This window comes from Neoarius graeffei, chromosome 28, assembly GCF_027579695.1.
Source record: "Neoarius graeffei isolate fNeoGra1 chromosome 28, fNeoGra1.pri, whole genome shotgun sequence".
Classification (NCBI taxonomy): Eukaryota; Metazoa; Chordata; class Actinopteri; order Siluriformes; family Ariidae; genus Neoarius; species Neoarius graeffei.
Genome location: NC_083596.1, coordinates 33,328,714 through 33,344,698, shown reverse-complemented (window position 1 = coordinate 33,344,698; position 15,985 = coordinate 33,328,714). Strand labels below are relative to the sequence as shown.

The 15,985-nt window shown below is 44.3% G+C and overlaps 1 protein-coding gene across 4 annotated transcripts in view; it reads right to left on the bottom strand.

The window, feature by feature from the left end:
- arhgef28a (Rho guanine nucleotide exchange factor (GEF) 28a) overlaps positions 1-15,985 on the bottom strand; it is a 269,023-nt gene that overhangs the window by 62,622 nt on the left and 190,416 nt on the right. For all 4 annotated transcript variants that reach the window (XM_060913034.1, XM_060913035.1, XM_060913039.1 and 1 more), the window contains exons 10-13: positions 11,714-11,814; positions 11,192-11,442; positions 3,425-3,617; positions 1,278-1,395 (exon numbers count right to left, since the gene is read on the bottom strand). In XM_060913034.1, the coding sequence (XP_060769017.1) occupies positions 1,278-1,395; positions 3,425-3,617; positions 11,192-11,442; positions 11,714-11,814 (663 nt within the window). The remainder of the gene's footprint in view (positions 1-1,277; positions 1,396-3,424; positions 3,618-11,191; positions 11,443-11,713; positions 11,815-15,985) is intronic.

Below are 15,985 nucleotides of genomic sequence, written 5' to 3'. Positions count from 1 at the left end.
TTACTGCTAATTTTGGATTTTGCCATGCCTACAGTGCATTATGGGTAAAGCAGAAAACTGTGAAAATCCCTTATATATATTTTTAATTATGTGTGTAATAGACATAAAAACACACCTGTTTATCTATAAAGATTCTAAAATTTAAGACATTGATATTTTTGACCTGTGTTACAGTAAATGGAGGGGTGATTGTGCTGCTCATCAATGCCTGTACTGGAAATGACAAAATAAATACAGCAGCACTCTGTCAAACTCCTGCCTCGAGTGTCTTCACTCCCATCACACTCACTAGGGTGTCACAAACACCCTGTACTTTACATTTCTAGTTAAAACCCTCCTAAACTCCATACAAGACAAATACACAAAAGACATAATGTGCTATTTTGGTCATCTGAAAGATGCAATACCTCCTTAGAAAAAAATAGCTTTTTGTGGTCATTATGTTTGCACGTTTTCACGTGCAAATCTTCCATGTGATGATGACTGAAGGCTCATCTCCCAGTCACCCTATTGTTCTTTGGCAAAACAGCACATACAGCATGTTTTGCATACATGGTAAATATCTGAGTAAATAAAGCATACTGTCAAGAACACATGCATACACACCCATTGTGTGTGCTGGGTGCAGTTCTTACTCTTTAATCATGTGATCCATATGAATGGCCCAAAAACTGCATGTGGATCATTTGTCTCCTCATTACTGTGTCCTAAATTAACTAGACAATTTGCAATAGCCTTTCATCAAGCTAATGTGTTTGGATGTTTAAAAAAAATACTACTAGTATATACACACACCAGCACTCCAGAAAGCAGCATCTGGCTCCATGATTGTAGTACCAAAAAAACAAAAATAAAATGAACACCACTTTAACAGGAACCCTATCTCTGGATTTTCCTTACACACCACCACTATGCAGGTGTGCACTATGCACCTCATATGTTTTTTGTAACATGCATGATAGTTACAGTGACAACACTGTGACTGAAAGAACTCTACTCTTACTTTTTAATACTTCTGTAACTGATTTAACTGATGTTATCTTCTTTTTCCCTAAGATACTGCATTTACAGGGTCCAAACCACATCAGAAACCAGATGAGGGGAATTACTGTATCTACATGCATTTGGTGTACTTTAATGTATCATAGAAATTAGATTATTAGTAATGATTGTTAAAAACTCTGAATAGGTAGTGATGTGTTAGGAAAAGAAAGAAAGGTACAGTTTGTGTAATGTCATTTTGTGCCAATTTAAGGTGAAAAGGTAGCTGTTCAAACCATGGCTGAGGTCAGCAGGAGGGCGGGGGGTGTCTCGGCTGGAGTGGGGGGGCAGCGGGTTGATTTTGGGTGATGAATAAGAATATGAACGGAGACGCACTCCCTGATCTGCAGAATCCTGAAAAGAGAGAAAACCAGGATTACAGAAAAGTACATTGTAATTTGAATCTGGTTTTCTTAGTACAGACCAAAAAGGAAAAAAAAAAAAAAAACAATTAACAATGAAAACCTAAATGATCAACAATTTATATTCAGTATTGATTCTCCATATTTAGTATTTGAATGCATTATCACTTGCAGCAATTTTGAGGTCCTGCCACAGATTTCTGGTAAGGTAAAACCCTAGACTGGGCCACTCAAGGACATGCTTCTTTTTTTCCAGTTTAGCTGCTCTAATGTTGCTCTGGCACTGATCTCTGGGTCAGTGTCCTGCTGAAAGACAAACTTCCTCCTCAGCTCAATCTTTCTGTCAGAAGGGTGCAGGTTGATCCTGACCAGACTGTCAGTCCTTGCTTCTAACAGAAGATCTCTGTTACATGATGCTACCCACAAACAGAATTTACACTGGTTTGTCTGAGCTACAACCAGCTCCAGAATTATTGGCACCCTTGATAAAGTTGGATAAGTTTATGGACAAATGTCTGCAGCTAATTTGCTTAATCTTACACTGAAAATATGAGCACAGTCTAACCTTTCAGTGAAGTAAATTTATTTTAAATTTTGGGGAAAAAAGTAAATCAAAAATAAATTTTTAATAGAACTGTGTGTCAGAATTGTTACCCCAACAAATTCCCATGAACAAACTAATCAAAGCATGTTCCTATTTACATTTTACCTTGTAATGTTCTTCTGAGTGGTTAAGAAGTCTTAAGTATATACAAACCGGCATAGAAATACAAGGTGACATTCATATTCATATTTCTGAATATAAATAGGGAATAGTGACAATTAAAGTTTATACAAATGAAATGAGAGTAAAGTGTGTTGACCTTCATAAATCTGACAAAGGCTATAAAAATAATTACTTGCCTAAAAATGCCTTTATCCACTATCTGGGCAATACTTACGAAGACCCTTCGAGCTCTAGCTTTTTTTTTTTTTTACTCCACACACTGAGGATGTTAGAGATGGCAGCATTTTGGGTTCACCGAATCTACAGTTAGACGCCACCTCCACACTCTCAAACTATTTGGAAGACGAGTCAGTAGAAGGCCTTTTCTAATCACAACCACAAGTGCTTGGAGTTTGCTAGACACTGTTGGAACTAGGTTCTATGACCAGATATGAGCAAAGATAAAAGAGCTTTTTGGCAAAACACTCAAGTTAGATGTGGCATAAAAAGAAAACAATCCACACTGTTAAGTATGGTGGAGGTTTTGTGAGGTTGTGGGGCTGTTATTCCTCCAAATGTCCTGGACATCTTATTAGAATACATGGCAACATAAAGTCCATGAAGTACCAGGAGATTTTAAGTCAGGAAGCTACAACTTGGCTCTCCAATCTCAACCATTATAGAAGACTCAGTGCTGTTATGTTGGCAAAGAGAGTTTGCACAAAAGTACTAAACACAGGGGTGCCAATAACTGTGATTTTGTTTAAAAAGTTTTTTTTTGACTAAAGTTCTCAAGGTAAATTAAAGCTAATTAAATACACAAACACAGTTTAGCATCTTTGTTACGTATCTTTATCAAGGGTACCAATAATTCTAGAGCTGACCATATACCAGCTATTCATGTCAAACGGTTCCAGTTTTTTTTTTTTTGGTTAAACAGCACAATGCTTTATGTCTAGTGCTGTTTTGAAAACATCATACAGACGACATGAAGGTTTTACAGTATGAGCTCCTTCCTTGTCTCCTCCCTAAAGACACACTGTGTGTAACACGCTGGAGTCACAGTGACAGTCGAACAACCTAACATCACAGTAACCACTTTAGAAAAAAAAAAAAAACAGCCTAACCTTGGCAGTATGGCTGTCAAAACCAACATTTCATAAACCTTCATTCCATGTATTCAGATGGACCACCACATGAAGCCGCAGTTTTGTGAAAATATTTTGGAGGCAGTATTCAGTATACACAGTATTAGTGCTGTGACTCAAAACTTGTAAGAATCATTACAATAAATCAGGAAAGTGTGGATCTGTACCTTTTGGGAGGCAGGGTTACAGTCAGAGGAAGCAGAGTGAGAGCGAGTGCAGCTGAGGTCTGAGAATGGATTAAAGCTGTCCTGTTTATCACCATTGTCCTTATTTTCAGATGATATCTGAGGGAGGGGCTTCTTCAAAAGCAAGTCATCATCCTCTTCTTCACTGTCCATTTCCAAGGCCACGAGATTTGGGCTGTGTGAGAGTGAGGAAAGTTGCTTTCTTAAAGACTCAATTATTAAAAATAGAAATTATAATTTAATAAAATATGATGGTCAGTCAGCCCTAGTGAATACTCTGAGTCATAGTTTTAAGTCACATTTTATTTTTACTAGCTTGAGATCCACCATCCTATAGATGGACAATGCTCTTGTTCCAACCAAAACCTAGGAATTATAAAGGATTTTTTGGTTTGTTTTTGTTTGTTTTTTTGGCAGAAGGAAGGTTTCACTCATTACAGTGGTGCTTGAAAGTTTGTGAACCCTTTAGAATTGTCTATATTTCTGCATAAATATGACCTAAAACATCATCGGATTTTCACACAAGTCCTAAAAGTAAATAAACAGAACCCAGTTAAACAAATGAGACAAAAATATTATACTTGGTCATTTACTTATTGAGGAAAATGAGCCAATATTACATATCTGTGAGTGGCAAAAGTATGTGAAACTCTAGGATTAGCAGTTAATTTGAAGGTGAAATTAGAGTCAGGTGTTTTCAATCAATAGGATGACAATCAGGTGTGAGTGGGCACCCTGTTTTATTTAAAGAACAGGGATCTATCAAAGTCTGATCTTTACAACAAATGTTTGTAGAAGTGTATCATGGCATGAACAAAGGAGATTTCTGAGGATCTCAGAAAAAGTGTTGTTGATTCTCATCAGGCTGGAAAAGGTTACAAAACCATCTCTAAAGAGTTTGGACTCCACCAATCCACAGTCAGACAGATTATATACAAATAGAGGAAACTCAAGACCCAGGAGTGGTTGACCAACAAAGATCACTCCAAGAGCAAGGCGTGTAATAGTCAGCGAGGTCACCAAGGACCCCAGGGTAACTTCTAAGCAACTGAAGGCCTCTCTCACATTGGCTAATGTTAATGTTCATGAATCCACCATCAGGAGAACACTGAACAACAATGGTGTGCATGGCAGGGTTGCAAGGAGAAAGCCATTGCTCTCCAAAAAGAACATTGCTACTCGTCTGCAGTTCGCTAAAGATCACGTGAACAAGCAAGAAGGCTATTGGAAAAATGTTTTGTGGACGGATGAGACCAAAATAGAACTTTTTGCTTTAAATGAGAAGCATTATGTTTGGAGAAAGGAAAACACTGCATTCCAGCATAAGAATCTTATCCCATCTGTGAAACATGGTGGTGGTAGTATCATGGTTTGGGCCTGTTTTGCTGCATCTGGGCCAGGGCGGCTTGCCATCATTGATGGAACAATGAATTCTGAATTATACCAGTGAATTCTAAAGGAAAATGTCAGGACATCTGCCCATGAACTGAATCTCAAGAGAAGGTGGGTCATGCAGCAAGACAACGACCCTAAGCACACAAGTCGTTCTACCAAAGAATGGTTAAAGAAGAATAAAGTTAATGTTTTGGAATGGCCAAGTCAAAGTCCTGATCTTAATCTAATGGAAATGTTGTGGAAGGACCTGAAGCAAGCAGTTCATGTGAGGAAACCCACTAACATCCCAGAGTTTAAGCTATTCTGTACAAAGGAATGGGCTAAATGTCCTCCAAGTCGGTGTGCAGGACTGATCAACAGTTACTGGAAACATTTAATTGCAGTTATTGCTGCACAAGGGGGTCACACCAGATACTGAAAGCAAAGGTTCACATACTTTTGCTACTCATAGATATGTAATATTGGCTCATTTCCCTCAATAAATAAATGACCAAGTATAATATTTTTGTCTCATTTGTTTAACTGGGTTCTCTTTATCTACTTTCAGGATTTGTGTGAAAATCTGATGATGTTTTAGGTCATATTTATGCAGAAATATATAAAATTCTAAAGGGTTCACAAACTTTCAAGCACCACTGTATATAGATGTTTGTGTTTATAAAAACCACTAATACAGGGCTCTGCACGGCAGATGCCCCATATAAATGCTCTAAAATGCATGTAATTGTTGATATGATTTTCTGTGAGCAGACGTTTAACATTTTTGGAAGGAGTTTCCAGTGTCAGCACTTTGTAACAGTCAGACACAAAAGTGTAGCTTTAACTTTTGAGACACAGGAAAGGATCCACTTTAAAGCTCTGAGCTTTGCAGTTTCTCTGGAACATGACTGTAGCAGTTCGTAGGAGGGGGAGGAGCACAGAAAGATGGCAGGCCAGAATAAAGTTCCATAACTCAATTTATTTGTTCTTTTCAGACACAAATATTCTCCCAGTCTCTCCCTCTCTCTCACACACACACACACACACACACAAGTTGGCTGGTTCAGGAGAGGGCTCACTTCCTCTGCTCTCTCTCTCTCTCTCTCTCTATATAGGGCGCGGTCACTGGGAAGACACACAAACACAGGTTAATTGACATCAGGTGTAGTGATTCTGCCACTTACCTTCCCTGACTCCGCCCTCCGGTCACAGACCGGCGCTTGACCACGCCCCCGCTGCCACATACCCCCACCGCCTGACTCAGGCTGGGCAGCCGTCCGGCCTGCAGCCGACCCCCCCCTCCCCTTGACGGGAGAGAAAGTCTGCCACAACCATCTGCGCCCCCGGCCTGTGGATCACCTTGAAGTTAAAGTGTTGGAGTGCCAGATACCAACAGGTGATCTGCACGTTGGCATCCTTCATGCGGTGGAGCCACAGGAGGGGCGCATGGTCCGAACAGAGGGTGAAAGGGCGTCCCAGCAGGTAGTAGCGGAGGGCAAGGACCGCCCACTTGATTGCGAGGCACTCCTTTTCGATCGTGCTGTAGTGCCCCTCGCGTACTGACAGCTTTCTGCTGATGTACAGCACTGGACAGTCCTCCCCCTCCACCTCCTGGGACAAAACGGCCCCCAGCCCTCTGTCAGACGCATCCGTCTGTAACATAAAAGGGAGAGAAAAGTCAGGGGAGTGCAACAGTGGCCCCCCACACAGTGCAGCCTTTACCTCAGAGAAAGCCCGCTGGCATTGCTCCGTCCACTGGACCGGATCTGGTGCCCCCTTTTTAGTGAGATCAGTCAGCAGGCTGGTGACGTCCGAATAATTAGGTATAAACCTACGATAGTAGCCAGCCCGCCCCAGGAACTGTCTCACCCCCTTTTAGGTCTTGGGCCTCAGGCAGGCCGCAATTGCTGCTGTCTTGTTAATTTGGGGACGCACCTGCCCGTTGCCCAAGTGGAAGCCCAGATACCGTACTTCCACCCGCCCAATCGCACACTTCTTTGGGTTGGCTGTGAGACCCGCTCGCCTCAGCGACCTAAGGATGGCCCTCAGGTGTTGTAAGTGCCGCTGCCAGTCTTTCCTATAAATACTGAGGTCGTCGAGGTATGCGGCCGCATAGGTGGCGTGGGGGCGGAGGACCCTATCCATCAGCCGCTGAAACGTAGCGGGCGCCCCAAACAGCCCAAAAGGAAGTGTGACAAACTGGTATAAGCCGAACGGTGTGGAAAAGGCCATTTTCTCTCGGGATAATGGAGTCAAGGGGATCTGCCAATAACCCTTTGTTAAATCCAGTGTCGAGTAAAAGCGAGCCGTGCCTAGTCGATCGAGCAACTCATCAATACGAGGCATTGGGTACGCGTCGAATTTAGACACCGCGTTGACTTTTCTATAGTCTGCACAGAACCGGATCGACCCGTCGGCCTTGGGTACCAAGACCACCAGGCTGCTCCAGTCACTGTGGGACTCCTCGACGATGCCCATGTCGAGCATGGCCTCGAGTTCTTCCCGAACTACTTTTTTCTTGTGTTCCGGTAGCCGGTAAGGGCGGCTGCACACTACCACCCCCGGGGGCGTCTCAATGTGGTGCTCTATGAGGTCGGTGCAGCCGGGCAGGGGCGAGAACACGTCCGAAAACTCCGTCTGCAACTGGGCGACCTCCGCGAGTTGGGTCGGGGAGAGGTGGTCTCCACAGGGGACCGGAGAGGTACACGATGCCAATGCTCCCTTTTGAACCTCCGGCCCCAGCTCCGCCTTCTCCGGAACCACCGACACCAATGCCATGGGGACCTCCTCATTCCAGAGTTTGAGCAGATTGAGGTGGTAAATCTGTAGCGCCCCACCCCTGTCCGTTCGCCTCACCTCGTAGTCGACATCCCCAACTTGCCGTGTGACCTCAAAGGGTCCTTGCCACTTGACGATCAATTTGGAGCTCGATGTGGGCAACAGTACGAGTACTTTATCTCCCGGTGCGAACTCCCTAAGGCGCGTACCCTTGTCGTACAGGCAGGTTTGCCGTTCTTGGGCCTGCCGCAAATTCTCCTGGGTTAGGTGTGTGAGTGTGTGGAGTTTTGCGCGCAGGTCAATAACGTATTGGATTTCGTTTTTACTTGGTGAAGGTCCCTCCTCACAATTTTCTTGCAGCACATCTAGAATGCCGCGCGGCTTACGCCCATATAATAATTCGAACGGGGAGAACCCCGTGGAGACTTGGGGGACCTCTCGCACTGAAGACAACAAGGGTTCGAGCCACTTATCCCAATTACGTGCGTCCTCACTTACAAATGTTTTAATTATATTCTTGAGGGTGCGATTGAACCGTTCAACTAAACCGTCCGTTTGTGGGTGATGCATGCTGGTGCAGATCGGCTTAATACCCAACAACCCATACAGTTCGTTCAGCGTCGGTGACATAAACGAGGTGCCTTGGTCAGTCAGAATCTCTTTCGGGATTCCAACTCGGGAGATGACGCGGAAGAGTGCCTCCGCAATACTGCGTGCTGAGATATTGCGAAGAGGCACTGCTTCCGGGTATCGCGCTGCATAGTCCACCAGGACTAATATAAAGCGGTACCCTCGTGCTGACCGATCTAATGGCCCGACGAGATCCATCCCAATTCTTTCGAACGGGGTCTCGATTAATGGTAGAGGGTGCAAAGGCGCTTTTGGAATGGCCGCTGGATTTACTAACTGGCATTCATGGCACGCCGTACACCACCTACGGACATCGCCGCGAATCCCTTGCCAATAGAACCGGGCCATTATTCGGGCTAGTGTCTTATCCTGCCCTAAGTGTCCATCCATGGGATTAAAGTGAGCTGCCTGGAATACCAATTCCCGGCGGCTTTTTGGAATCAAAAGCTGTGTGATTCGCTCTTTTGTCTGAGTGTCCTGCGTCACTCGGTATAATCTATCTTTCATAATAGAAAAATAGGGGAATGACGGGGTGGCATTTGGCTGGAGAGTTTGACCATCGATTACGCTCACTTGGTCAAATGCATGCCGCAGAGTCTCGTCTCGCGACTGCTCTCACGGGAAATCCGTCAGGGATTCCCCGAGAGAGGGAGGAGGAGCCTGCTGCTCCTCACTCTGACGCGGAGCTGACATAGACGGCTCTGTGACAGCTGCTCCCGCCAAAGCGACACCGGGACCTCTCCCTGCTAAACTACGGCAGGACCCACTCTTCACTAAATGACTCATCAACTCCCCGAATCCCGGCCAATCAGTCCCCAAAATTATCGAGTGGGTGAGGCGAGGAATACTAAATCTTTCCCCTTGGAAAAAAATGTGGACCGACACCAAAGGGTAGCTGTGAACATCCCCGTGCACACACAACACCTTCACCCCCTGTGCTCCCCCCAATGCCTCGTCTTGCACCAGGCTTTGGTGAATTGAGGTCTGATTACAACCAGAATCCACCAACGCCTGATATGCATCCCCTTGGATACTCACCGGTATGCGATATGCTCCAGCCCGATCGAGGGCAGCTCCTGGCGCGTCGGGGATCCGAACCACCGCGCCCACTTCCATTGCCGAACACTGCTGTTGGAGGTGGCCCGGCTCCCCGCAGCGCCAGCAAACCGGCCCGGGCTTCCTCTCTGCACCGGCGCCCTGGGGCTCACTTACCTGATGGGGGGGAAGAGACAGACACAGAAGGGAAAAACGGGAGGGCACCGCGGGTGCAATGAGCCGGCTGGGGTGGGGCCGGGCCCCGTGGTGGGGGAACGGGGCGAGGACGAGACACAGGAGGAGAGAGAAAGAGGAGAGGAGAGAAGAGGATGTCCGCTGTCCTGTCGTCGGAACAGCCGCCAAATGGTCCTCCGCCAACTCGATGGCCTGATCCAGCAATGCCGGGCGGTGGCACTGGACCCAACTCCACGGTTCCCTCTGGCAGGCGGCCGATGAACTGCTCCAGCACCACCTGATCGAGGATTCCCTTGGCGTCGCGGTTGTCGGCCCTCAACCACCGCCAACAGGCGTCCCGGAGCTGCTGGCCAAACGCGAACGGCCGGCCGACTTCCTCCAGACGCAGAGCGCGGAAGCGCTGTCGCTGTTGTTCGGGGGTGCGCCCCACCCGCTGGAGGATGGCCTGGTGAAGATCCGCATAGGCCAGCCGGCGGTCGGCGGGGTAGCTGTAGCGCAGCCAGCTGCGCCTCTCCCGTTAGCAGGGGGAGGAGGCGCATGGCGCGCTGTTCCACCGGCCAGCCCGAGGCCTCTGCTGCCTGCTCGAATAGTGTGAGGAAGGCCTCGGGGTCGTCCTGCAGGCCCATCTTAGTTAGGGTGAGGGAAGAAGGGCCCGCAGCGGTGGAGATGGTGGACCCTGTTGATCTTCCTGCTGCGCCAGCACCAAGGCCTAGAACCGCTCTTGCTCCTTCCAGAGGGTGACTAGCACCTGGTGCTGGCTCTGCTGGGCCGTGACGAGGGCGTGGACCAGGTCTGCGAAGGAAGAGGACTCCATGGGGCTGTTCTTTTCCTGTGCTCCGTCCTGAGTTTCGGCACCACTGTAGCAGTTCGTAGGAGGGGGAGGAGCACAGAAAGACGGCAGGCCAGAATAAAGTTCCATAACTCAATTTATTTGCTCTTTTCAGACACAAATATTCTCCCAGTCTCACACACACACACAAGTTGGCTGGTTCAGGAGAGAGCTCACTTCCTCTGCTCTCTCTCTCTTTATATAGGGCGCGGTCACTGGGAAGACACACAAACAGGTTAATTGGCATCAGGTGTAGTGATTCTGCCACTTACCTTCCCTGACTCCGCCCTCCGGTCACAGACCGGCGCTTGACCACGCCCCCCGCTGCCACAATGACAAGCTGCATTTTTTTGACTTAAATATTATAACTACAAGGGAGGGAAAAGAAGAGGGAACGCCTGTTTACAGCTGTTATAATGTATGTGATAACAGGAATCAACTTATTTCGCTAATGTTCCTCAACATTAAATGAAAAAAATACATGATGTATCATTCTTTAATTAAAAAAATTGTCAACTTTGACAATCTGATGTGGTATAAAAGTTAAATTATTCTGGGATATGCTTTTATTGGAAAAAAAATACATCTTTGGGGTGGTGGATATAACTCTGCTTTGGGTCACATCACACCATCCTGTCACGGATTACTTTCCATAACTATACGTCTCCTCAATGTGTTTTATTCTTTATAAAAGTTGAATCTTATAAGAAATTTGTAACTCCAAGTTCTCACACTGTTACTGGCGGTGATGCATATTATGTGGCATTCTAACAACTTACAACTTAAGTTTTCTAAGTCACTAATGAAGTTGGTATCAAAAGGATAAACACAAATGATGCTACTGGAAATCATGACAGACTATGAAAGATGTCATTGTTTCTTTTTAATGATCAGCTGTACATACTCACCTAATTTCATATGATTCTAGTGAAACTGCACTGTGATTGTCATGTTCATTGTGGCAGCTGCTGCGAAGAAATCGATCCAAGACCAGTCCTGCTGAGGAAGTGGGGGAGAAACGAGTAAGGGATGGAGAGAAAGGACGAGAGAACGGCCGTTGCTCTTTCATCCCTTCGACTTTGACAGCAGGTAATGTGTCAGTGGCAGAGCTGTCATTTGTCACTGCGGCAATGTTGTACTTCCTGTGCTGGTCATCATTCTGCCAAAAAAAGAAGGAAAGGCTCATAGATACACAAATGCCAAAGTGCTGTGGTTTAAACTTGCATTACACTTCTTAAGATTAAGAAACTTGCAGCCTTTAAACCCCTGGCCAAGTCTCTACACTGAAGGCATTTCATGAAAAAAAAAATGAGATCAATCAAAAAATAAAGCTAATGCACGAGCAAACCTGTGTGTAGTTTATTTCATGATATTCAACAGATCTAGATTCATTTATTAACATTTAAGCACATTTCTTTCTCTCTCTCTACCTTTCCGGTGCAGTTGAGCATAGCTGCGAGTCTGGCAGCAGTGAAGTCTGTAGACTGAAGCTGGAATGAAGAGCTGGAACCTGGAGGAGACCGCAGCTTCTCTGTCAAAGTCGAAACAAAAGACAGAAAGAGAAAATTTAAAAAAAAAATCAAAACCACTGTCTCTTTGATACAGTACAATGAAACCGACAATAGACTTTTTCTGGAATAAGAAGTCCATGGCAATGAGTGTTCGTGCATACACACTCAGAAGTCACATACAAACAAAAAAACGTGACAAATTAAAAAGGGGGAAAAGAAAAATAAAACCCCCAAAAGGTCTTGTTTTGCTCTGAGCACTTTTTGCAAACCCCCATAAGAGCTGACTGAATGGTTTGATGATTCAGCAAATGATATAAATCATATATTCTGACCTTCACACTCTCAATTTCTTGACTCAAACACCCCTTGGAGATTTTTGGAGTGACATGTTCATGCTCTCTTAATGGCTTTTATAAGGGATGCCAAGGCACACTGGGACTGTGGCTAAACTCCTTAAAAGAACACTTTATGCTGGTTTTTCCTTTAATTTGTTGTTGGTCTTTATGTATGAGTTATTCAGTTAAAAAATACCATTTAAATGTGCTATACCATATTACTCTTATTGTACATTTCCAGAAAAAAATGTTTAATATTCAACTCCACATTGGCTTGTTTCATGAAAATATTTTTTCCCCCGTAAATTGAATATACCAAAATATTGGTGCTGCTCTGCTGTTGGCTAAAGGTAATGATGCAGCACTCATGTGCAAAATATAAAATACACATTCCACATTTTGTAATAAACTGCCCAACCAGATGTGCTGAGAAGTGTTGAGAAACTAACAAATTATAGAAAGCAATAAGGAAGATGTGGATTTGTGTACAGAAATTATAATGGAAAAGGAAAGAAAACACTGAAGAGGAATGCTGGAGTCTGAAGAGGTGGGGTAAACAGTAAACATGTGTATCCTGGTCTCAAATAACACACACACACACACACACACACGGGGGGGGGATGAATGTCTGGCCTGTTGTCTGGCTGGCTAATGTAAAGGAAATCCTTTTCATCCAAGGGGAATTTCCTTAATCATGACATCAGAACGCTGCCGCACGAACAACTTTTTCTACAAAAATTTTACAAAATGGTGTGTGTATGCATAGGCCTACAGACAAATATATTACATCATCGTCTCTGCCTTTGCACAACTACAGAGGACACACATGCAATACAGGCAACTCTAATGCTTGCCAGCAACAACATGGTATCTGGTGAAATTAATTAAATGCACTGAAAAGATTTACTAGCTTTACTCTGAAAAGGTATGTGTTAGTTCTGAGGCTTCCAACAACAACAGAATGATCTGATCCTGACGTCAGCGAAATAGATCCTCATCTTCACAAACACACTCAAAAACAACCACCTCGTACTGAGTTTCCAGGCCAACCGGGGATTTATCAGGAAATCAAAGACCTTTCCAACAAAGAAGCGCAGGGCAAGATGTATGAAGCTCTTCTCATCATGGACAGCACGTTCAGATTAGCCATGTTACAAAATATGAATACATTATTCAAAGTGAATGTGTTCTAAACAGATACAAATCAGTGGTGCACTCCTGTTATTTATTTAAAATAAATAACAGTCAAACGGGGTGTGCATCAGAACTGGGACTTCACGGAATGCAAATAAAAAAAATAATTCACATAACGAGGAGGTTATTTTCATGTGGGTGCATCCAAGTGCTCAAACACAAAAGACAACACTGATTAACATGACTGTACCAGCATTCATTCTTATACAAGGTGCAATAAAAAAGTTCTGGGACTGTTCCTGTTGCAAACGAATGGAGCACAGCAGGGTCATGCACATTCAGCAGAAATGAGCAGTGAATTTCCTGAGTCTGTACATCACGCGACGTTGTGCTGTCAACATTGGGACCTGTTGTAACAATATACACATGTGCATTTGCAATTTTACTGTAAACCTCAAACTTGAGCAGAGAGCAAACATCAAATTCTGTGTCAAACTTGCAAAATCGACAACAGAGACTCTTGAAATGCTTCACGCGCACAACCCTCAAAAATATCCAATAAATTGAGAGTATTGTGCATTAGGATGGTAAGATTGCCCTGACTTCTGCCCCACTTGAAGCACAAATGCCACTCAAATCACCTCACCCACCTCATGGCTTCACTGGCATAGGTTTGACAGAATTTGGTGTTTGCTCCCTACATAAAAACATAAATGTGCACATGCATGCTGTCACAAAAAAGGCATAACACAGTTCCTGATGTTGACATCAGGACACTGTGCAGCAGTTACCGCTCACTCCTGCTGAATATCCATGACTGTGCCACACTCTTAGTTCACAACAGGAAGGGTCTCAGAACTTTTCTGATCACACCTAGTTACTGCCTGGTCAAGGTGGTTTAAAGGTGCTGACTGCAAAGTTGAATTTGAGGCAAAAATTTTCTGTCTTTAGCTGTTGGAGTTTTGAAACGTTGCGATGCTGCACATATCATGGACCCTATGTGTCACTGTTTTGCTGAGATGAAATGCGCTCCGCATTTTACGATTCTGAAAATCACCGAAGCAGGTGAGCAGCAATATCACGTGAGGCGTGTACAGTCATGTTAATCAGGGCGTACTTTTGGTTAAAAGCATTCAACCAAAACAAGTTGGCCTGGGCAAACACGGTGGACTCCGCTCTCCTGCGAGCTAAAAACCAGTGGAAAAGAAAAGGAAAGCCTGCCTAGTGAGTGTAACTGCAAGACAGAGCAAGGTTAGATGACATTCCTGGACAGATAACTAAATCATTCTAGCTAGCACTTGGGTATCTTAGCCTTAGAACGCATGGGCTTGACTCACTGAGCTCTCGGCTTGTCAGAATGAAGCCATCTGGCCGCCATCTTACCACTCGCATGGCAGAGCAGAACAGTCATTTAGACTACTGAAAGCTACACAAAACTGAACAAGTTTTTTATATAGTTGGGGAGAAAATATACAAGAAAAATGCCTACATGTGCAGCAGTGAACTGTACAAACTCAAGTCAAAGGTTGTGGACAGACATTTCACCTATGAGTATTGATAGTGTGTGATCATTTTTACAGTGCCATTTGTGTGGACCCCATATAGCATTTTATGATTGTTTGCAAAAGCGAAAGAAAAAATAAATAACAGAAAATCTCTCATCTTCTTGTCTGTTTTTGTTGAAAATCTGACATTGATATCTGGGATGAACACTGTGACTGTCAGATTTTCGATGGAAATATCCCAGACTAGATCAAAGCCAAAGTCTGGACATAGCCTATTTGATATTGAATGTGAGAGCTCAAAGTCAACGGCTCAAATTCAAAAAGAAAAATGAACTGAGTAAATTAACCTCAGTCACCCAAATGAAAGAAGGATCATAGCCTTAGGCAGAAATGGCAGTGAGGGATGCAAATAGAGATATTATTGTTCTAGCTTGCTCAGTAGTTATTTTCATTTACTAAGCTAAGCACAAGTGACAATGTAGATCATCTACACGTCAAACCCACTTGCACAAATTAACAAAATGGGCATGATTGTCTGTTTTAAGGCCCGGTCCCACTGCACTTATGGATGCAAAGAGGATGTAAAACGTAAAAAAATCTTTGCCATCCGTTGGAAAACGCTATGCATCCGTTGTGTACTCATTGCATATGCGCTTCATACGCTCTATCCATCAAGCATCCGTCCACTGTGATTTCATCCGCGCAAAAAGTTTTGAGCTGCACAAAACTTTTAGAACGGATGAACTTTCCGCCGTGTACGATGTAAATCCGCGACATATAAGAGCAACAAACGTTCTATGTCCGTTATCATCCGTTAAACGTCTGCTGTATCCTCTCTGCATCCTCTGGGCATCCTCGCAACTCACATCCGCTGCAGCTGAAAACGGAAAGAGGGAGGAAAGATAAGATACATGAAACGTCTATTCATCGTTAGTAGCACGGAAATAGAAAGGATGTAAGCGTATGCATCTCGTATATAAAGTATTCAAAACGTACAAAGCGTTTATATCTGGGATGTATCTCGTATATTTAGGATGTCTGGAGTATGTCTAGAGTATGTAGAAGGACACCTAGCGGACAATCGGTCTGCATCCGATATACATCCGCGCAACATCCCCTTTGTTTCCGTTAGGCGTACGTGATGCATCCCCTTCATCCGCTATGCATCCGCTCTTTCTGCTATGCGTCCGCTTCTCAGTTATCACTGGTAACCCCTT